This window comes from Bufo gargarizans, chromosome 5, assembly GCF_014858855.1.
Source record: "Bufo gargarizans isolate SCDJY-AF-19 chromosome 5, ASM1485885v1, whole genome shotgun sequence".
Lineage (NCBI taxonomy): Eukaryota > Metazoa > Chordata > Amphibia > Anura > Bufonidae > Bufo > Bufo gargarizans.
The window spans coordinates 442,465,709-442,474,121 of NC_058084.1; the positions used below are offsets into that span (position 1 = coordinate 442,465,709).

Genomic DNA, 8,413 nt, shown 5'->3' on the forward strand with positions numbered 1-8,413 from the left:
TCCGTCTTTACTTTATACAGAGCAGATGGGTGCCCCCGAGCCCAGTCACCAGGTTCCAGTCATAATTCTAGCAGTTTCTTACATGACAGACAGGTCTTTGGCCCCTTTCAGGCTCCTTGTACGGCTGCGTCCCCTATGGTGACGCCTCTGGACAGGATATCAAAACAGGTCAAATTACTGTAATCTCCAACGGTTATTACTTCCATTAGGCCCGTAGAGTGGGTGTTATTAGTTAATAAAACTAAATGGAGGTCCTGAATAAAACGTAATGTATTGTACCCTCCAACAAGGCGATTCTCATCTGAAGGGGTCATTTTTGTCTTTCTTGGTCATTGAAACGTTCTCTTGCAGATGTATGGTCGTAGCTTATGCGGTTGTACAATGAGCCGATTTCATCCACAAGGCCAGTAGTCTCGTTATTTTAGCAGATAATAAGCACTTCCACTACGTTCTCATATTTTAATGGCTTCAGGAGATATTAACTTCTTTCAGAAGAGATCCCAATTATCCCTTTATAGAGGTTGACAACACGTCGGTTGAAAAGCTATTTAGAATTAATAATGACAATTACCTCCTATGATAAACGGGGTCACGGGGGCCATTGTGGTATTTCTCCCACATATCCAGGATTCCATGGGAAAGTCAGACTTCATTAAACACACAGACCCGAAAACAAGGTCTTTCCATTATGTCTTGTGCCGGAGCACACGCCGGGAGTTGTGAGGGGCTTCGTTTCATGAGTTTCTCTTCAGACATATTGTATACACACGGCTGTCTCAACACCTTTCATGTTAATTGGACAATGTAGCTTCAAGTAGCTGACATTATCACGGGGGCCGCATTGGCATGTAAATGAAGGAAGAAGAAGAAGCTCCTTGGCACAAGTTAATTTCCATATCAATAAAAGGAGACTGGCCGCTCTCCGCCGTATACACCTGTGGATCCTTTGTCTCCTTCACCGCGCTGGATAAACACATTTACTTTGCAGAGTTCATTTCATTAGATCATTGCAGGTTTACACTGTGAATGATTACGGCCCAGGGTTGTCCCAGAATGCTCCTCGGCTAGCGCTTATTAGTTGCTGCGCGGTGTTCTGCAGACCTTTAGGTCAGTCTGTGCGTCTGATCTGCCAACTTGTCAAGGACTGGTTAAAAAAATTGGAGCTGATGGGGGTTGTAATCGTTAGCGAACGTGTTTTGGGCAATGCAAAGTTGGAAATCCACGAAGAATTATCATGTCGTAAAATCTGCTGTGCAGCAAAATACGCATTCGTAAAATCTGCTGTGCGGCAAAATATGCATGTATTCAGTTTTGCTGCTAATTTCACCCTTTGTGTTGCAAAAGGTAAAATCGGTAGTGAAAATTTGTGGTCATTCCTCAACATAAGGGTGCATTCACATGTCCGCAAAATACAGATGCGGTTGGTGGGCATTGATAAAATGCCTATTCTTGTCCACAAAACGGACAAGAATAGGACATGTTCTATAATTTGCGGTTCGGCCACACGGATGCGAACCTCACACGGATGACATCCAGGCGCTGTTTGTATTTTCTTTACGGCTCCCTAGTAATTAATGTGCCGTGTGCAAGCCACAAAAAATGCAGATCGGACACGGACCATATGGTCGTGTGAATGCACCTAATGGGAATTCCCTATAAAAAGCCAAATTTCGGGTGCTCTACTGTAACTGGAATAATGATCAAAAACCTGACACATCCGACACCTCTAAATGTGGCCTTTGTGTCCCCATACACACCAGTGTATTGTTAGTTGAACTTACTGAGGATGGCCGATTCGTCTGACAATCTAATGTGCATGAGGAGCTCCTGACTCCCCCCCCGATAGATGATGTCGGGGAGAGAAGAATCTAATAAACTGAATATTTTCACTCAGTCCTTCTCACAGGAGATGAGCAGCAGCCACCGGAAGTGTCTCTCTCCATTGACATACATTATTGGCCGAACTGAACATGTATACACATGGGAGCGATGTCATGATAGGGAACAGGCTCTAGGCCTGAAGCCTATTAGAGGCTGGTGTAGGCGGCACAATGCCATCATCTTCATCATTGAGGCCTGTGTCCTGCACCGCATCGCTGACAGCCGCATGGAGGTAAGTATTTGAGTTTATTATTTTTCTTTGGCAGCATGCAGTTGGGCCACTATGGGGGAAGGTTATTTCTTTCTTTCTGGGAAAGCACTACAGGGACTTTGTTGGCGCTAAAAAGGGACATTTTTGTACTGGCACACATTATAAGGGGAGGCACTAAAAGAGAGTATTTTTCTGTACTGGCACATGTTATAAAAGGGGCATTTTTGTACTGGGGCATTTTTTGTACTAGCACATGTTATAGGGGGTTATTTTCTGTACTTGCACACGTTATAAGAGGACATTTTTGTACTGGCACGCTTCATACAAGGAGATTTTTTTTGTACTGGCACACATAAGAGGGCCTTTTTTTGTGCTGGCACACATAAGAGGGCCTTTTTTTGTGCTGGCACACATTACAAGGGGGCATTTTTTTGTACAGGCACACATAAGGGGAATTTCTTAAGTGGCGCACATTATAAGGAGGTATTTTTTGTACTTGCACACATTATAAGGGGGGTATTTTTTATTCTGCCACACATTATAAGGGTGTATTTTTTGAACTGGCAAACATTGTAAGGGGGTATTTTTTAACTGGCACACATTATAGGGTATTTTTTATACCTGCACTCATTGTAAGGATATATTTATTGTACTGGCACACATTATAAGGGGGCATTTTTGTACTGGCACCCATTATAGGGTTGTATTTTTTTTTATACTTGCACACATTATAAGGCCTCATGCACACGACTGTTGTTCGGGTCCGCATCCGAGCCGCAAAGTGTGGACCCATTCACTTCAATGGGGCCGCAAAAGATGCAGACAGCACTCCGTGTGCTGTCCGCATCTGTTGCTCCGTTCCGTGGCCCCGCAAAAAAAATATAACATGTCCTATTCTTGTCCGTTTTGCGGACAAGAATAAGCATTTCTACAATGGGTCGCCTGTTCTTTTTTAATGCTACACATTATAAGGAGGTATTTTTTGTACGGGATCAACTTGCAGGATAACAGGCCGAACTGGATGGATAGATGTTATTTTTTCAGCCTTATAAACTATGTTACTATTACAGGGGGGTATTTGTGTACTGGCACACATTATAGAGGGTATTTTTTGTACTGACATTAAGGGTCCATTCACATGCCCGCAAAATGGATCTGCATTCGTTCTGCAATTTTGCGGAACAGGTATGGACCCATTCATTTTCAATGGGGCCAGAATGTGCTGTCCGGATCCGCACTTCCGTTCCGCAAAAAAATAGAACATGTCCTATTCTTGTCCGCAATTTCGGACAAGAAAAGGCATTTTCTATGAGAAACTCACATTGCCGGTGTCCGTGTTTTGCGGATCTGCAAAACACATACGGACGTGTGAATGGACCCTTAGGGGCATTTTTTTTTCTTACTGGCTTATCTTATAATATTATTACTACTGGTGTTCATTATTGTGGGATTTATTACTACTGCGTGGCTATCTATTTCTGCAGTACAGTATTAGGTAACACAGAAGGCACAGCATTGGGGGGGAGGGGGCAGGATTGGGTATTCAGAAGGTGGGAGGATGATGGAAAAGTAGTAAACTAAGATGTCTGTCAAACTCTGCAGAGACAAGAGATGGTTGAACAAAATCATCATGGTGGTCTGGTCCAAACGGAGAAGATGAGGAAAGAGAACATCTACATATGATGAGACGTCACTGGATGTAAGAGGTATGTGGCAGTGTATTACCCTGTATGTTTTGCAGCGCTGTATGTAATGTTTTTCAAGTATTTCCTTAAGAATAAGGCTGGAGGGAAAGGGTTAAGTTGTGAATTTGGCATGAAAGCGGGGGGGAGTGTTTAAATTTTCACCTCGCAGCAGAAAGGCTAGGTGCACCTCTGCCACAAACTATATTTCAATCTGTTTGGCTCCTCCTGCTCTATAACATGCTGCCTGCAGATCAGACACCATCTTTACGTGGCACGGCCCTTTAAGACAATGCCACACAGACTTCCAAACTGTTTCCCTTGAAATCTGCAGAGATGACTAATGCAATTATGTGTTTTGGGGTATATATACAGCAAATATCAATTTAATATTCCTTTAACCCTTACAAAAACCTATGGACAGATCATCACGTTACACGTGGAATTTGCACCATTACATATTTGTAAATAACATATTGACCAGATCAGGGAAGGAATTTGACATTACTACAAAATGTTACCAGAAGTGACTTTTTAATGGTATTTTTTTTTTATGAGACATGAAATCTTATGTTCTCAGCATCATGAAAACGCACAAATACACGTGCTTCATCATTTTGTAACACAGAATGAATACTGTATTTTGAGAATGAATTGTAAAGCTTGCACTCTTTATAGTAAACCATCAAAGGATTAAAGACTAATATATATATATAAAGATATCAGTAAATTGCTGACTTGGTAACAATTCCAAATGGGGAGGGCTTCCTTCTGAGAGACGGGGTGTTTCGACGGTAGCCATAGAGTCCATTGTAGCCGATCACCGGACTGATAGAAGATAAAAACAATCCATGGCCCCTGGAGTGTTCTGCAGAATGACCTAGGACATGACATGAATACTGATGACACAGTGCAATCATAGGTGGCAGGGCTATAGACTGTACCAGTGACAGCCAAATTACTCATGGACCATGCAGAACGCATTGCCCGGGCCTCATTACTGACCCCGTCCCATACAGACCACCCCTGGACAGCTGCAGACAGTAGCAGATTGCTGCACTGAGGCCCAGGGGAAAACATAAGAATAATAGTAGAAGAAGAATAAAAAAAAAAAATTGGTTGAGGTGGAAAATGGGTGAAAAGGTGAAAGAACGTAATAGCCATACTGAAGACAAGAGATAAACCACTGTACCTGACCCCGAGCTGTTTCTGGTTTGTAGGTAATGAGCAGCTGCACTGTGGTGCTGGAAACGATCAGCGAGGTCACCAAGCGTTGACGTCCCTCCACATGACTGCAAAACCAAAATGTCATACTGTGTCATAGGAAAGAAGCAGAAGTGTAACATGAAGCCCACCACCATGTACATGTGCAATGTGTAGTACTGGTGGCAGGGTCCAAGAGCGTCTGCCACCTCTGCACTCCCTAGGTCAGGGATGCCTAACCTACAGCCCTCCAGCTGTTGCAAAACTACAATTCCATGCCTGGACAGTCTACAGCTATTAGGGCATGCTGGAAGTTGTAGTTTTGCAACAGCTGGAGGGCCGTAGGTTGAGTATCTCTGCCCTAGAGCTACAGCCCTGGAATGAGTAGTACATCTGGAACTATGGGTAGTCAATCTCCATGTTCTAGAGGTAGGTTTAGGGAACCTTTACAACCTATACATGCTCTTGGAATAATTTTTATGGCTCCAATGCAACTAAAATAAAAAATGAAGCAACTTTGCAAACAGTTCTGAGAAAAAAAAATACACTACCATTTTGTGTATACAGCTCCTGTGCAGATCTATGTGCCTGTCGCTAGATAGAAGCTTACATGTATTTGGATGCTGCCTAGCAAGCAAATCATCCATATGAAGGAGGCCATTATACGTTATTACATTTACGGGTGCCTCCATGTGAGATATATACATGAGAATATACATGTAACTAAATGGTAATGACAGTAGCAATGATCCTCTGACTACTGCTTAGAAGGGTGGATATAGACAGTGGTGCACTCACCACGGAGCCAGACCGTTACACTGTTATGGGATCTGGGTTGAGGGTGGGCCCAGGGGTGATCCTTCTCCTGTTTCCCACATAGAACCACAGCATTTTCCAGCAGCTGTCAGAAGGAAGAGCTCAGTGCAAAGCGATTTTACAGCTTCCATTGAGCACAGTGGTAACTGTATAAATTCCTATGCACTGAGCTCCCCCTAGTGGTGATTGCAGGCAGACAGTTTCATTGTGTCCTACGTGGAGGGAAGCAGGAGATATAGAGATGTATATGGGAGATTTATTCATGTTTTCATGACGGTTGTATTTTGTTCATACATATAGAAATACAGTCTTAACAAAGAGCACCTGCTCCACTTTCTCCTACACAGAAGTGTGTATATATATATATATATCTATATATATATATAATCCACTTAATAAAAAAGTATTGCTATGAAGCCCTATGATATCTGTGTACGCCCCTGGGTATAGAAGTGATTTGTAGATTTCTATATTTTTGGCTAGAGTCAGTCATATGAGCTGGCCACCAACATTTTTGCATGTAGCATGAAGCATTAAATAATACTAATATCACATGCAGGGCAAATATTTACAAGAGATGAAGAGTACAGTATAAAATCAATATACACCCAATCTATGGGCCGGATGTTATAGAGCAGGAGGAGCTGAGCAGATCAATATATAGGTTTATGGTAAGATGAAGTAAAAAGAGTAATTTATACTTTTAAATCTCTGTTCTTTTTATACTTTGGAATCATATGGGCGGTCCTGCTCAGTGATTGACAGCTATCTCTACATGCTGATTCAGGAAAGGCTGTCAATCACCCAATTAATAGGACTGCCCACTTGACTCCTAAATATAGAAAGAATAGAGATTTAAATGAATAAATTGTACATTATACTTTCCCCATAAACTATAAATCAATCTGTCAAGCTCCTCCTGCTTTATAACATATCGGACTTTATTCCACTCACTTTTACCCATGAAATGTTGGAGTACCATTGTCAATTGGGTAAAAGGGAAAGAATACAGTACCACCATAATACTATCCAATTACAGTGCCATGTTGTTCCCAAAAAGTGCCATGATACAGTGCCAAATTATAGTATCAGGCCCAGCATAGTACTGACATATATTGAACACTATGTAGTGCCATACTGTTCCCAAATAATGCTACAGTCTCAGAAAAAATCATCCAGACCCAACACAGTACCGCTATATAATGAACACTATATTGTGCAGGGCTTAACGGTGCTATATAGCAGTGTTTCTCAACCAGTGTGCATCCAGCTGTTGCAAAACTACAACTCCCAGCATGCCAGCACAGCCAAAGGCTGTCAAGACATGCTGGGAGTTGTAGTTTTGCAACAGCTGGAGGCACACTGGTTGGGAAACACTGCTATATAGTACACAAATGCCACCACACAGCTAGTGCCATGATATAAGCTAGAAACAGGGATGACCAACCTGCGGCTCTCCAGCTGTTGCAAAACTACAACTCCCAGCATGCCCAGTCTGCCTACAGCTATCAGCCTACAGCAGGGCACGGTGGCGGACAGCCGCAGGTTGACCACCCCTGAGCTAGAAGGACGTTTTAAGCGCCGGGCATGTGGCGGTTGTAATGGGTAAATGAAGGCACCAAGGCAATCACCCCTTTTGCCCATGCTCTGCAAATTCCAAAGAGACTTGGCCTCAAACAGAGACCATACCATGCACTCACCTGTCCTGTTCTCCTCAGCAGCGGTGGCACAGGTCTACTGAGAAAATAACTGTGTACGTGGTGGTCTTTTTGGGCATTGTAAGGAGGTATGACAGAGCCAAGCTTTGGCAAGGAGACACTGTAATCCTTAGAAATTCTTTCGACAGCCACACAGTCCAGAACAAACCTCTTCTCCCTCGTCTGAAGTTCGGCTAAGGATGGAGACGGTGCAAAGCGACTCAAGAGAAGCATTTTTTCTTTCCTCGGGGACACAGCAGGTTCTGCCATTGCAGCAGCTGATACAAGGAGCTGTGCAGTGATTTTCTAAGGTCTACCTGATTCCTAATGAATTCAGGACAGTCAGTACACAGCGGAGCTCATGGGGTGTTGCTATAGACACACGGTAACACAAGTTCAGGCCTCTTTTACTAACAATTAGTCTTTGGTCTCAGTACAAGCCTCCTGAGCAACACACGTACACGGCAACAAATCTAGAAACACAGGAGGCGCGGTTGTATTTTTATCATGTACACGCTATGGACTGTTGGGGTCCACAAAACTTCACCCAAGAAAAATTCTATGGTGTACAGTATTTTTATGCTATAAATTGTGTTTGGGGGTAATTTTTTAGGGAAAATTCCAGGACATGTTTCTAGTACATGTAAGAACACACGTAGGTCATGTCTACATGCTATGAAGTCAGGAGAAAATACAGGAGACCTTCTCCCCAACACTTTTGGTCCCTGAAGTTTAGTGTGATTGCTGTTGGGTGGGCAAGCAGTGATTTCATTGGCCCTGTCCCTTACACCAATAGCATCTCTATCTATCCAGGGGTCAAGTCCTGGGGGAAAAAAAGTGTGGAAACTCACCCAAGATCCACTGCCACCCCGACCCCCCCCCCCCTCAAATAAAAAAATAAATAAAATATTCCGTCATTATTC

At 43.0% G+C, this 8,413-nt stretch overlaps 1 protein-coding gene across 1 annotated transcript; it reads right to left on the reverse strand.

Annotated features, from left to right (window-relative positions):
- Positions 1-4,496: 4,496 nt before the first annotated feature.
- LOC122939688 (uncharacterized protein C17orf98-like) lies at positions 4,497-7,776 on the reverse strand. The gene is made up of 3 exons (XM_044295860.1): positions 7,494-7,776; positions 4,967-5,066; positions 4,497-4,654 (listed from the first exon to the last, which is right to left on the reverse strand). The coding sequence occupies exons 1-3, from the start codon at positions 7,758-7,760 to the stop codon at positions 4,497-4,499; spliced, it is 525 nt and encodes a 174-aa protein (XP_044151795.1). The 5' UTR covers positions 7,761-7,776.
- Between the last annotated feature and the right edge of the window lie 637 nt (positions 7,777-8,413).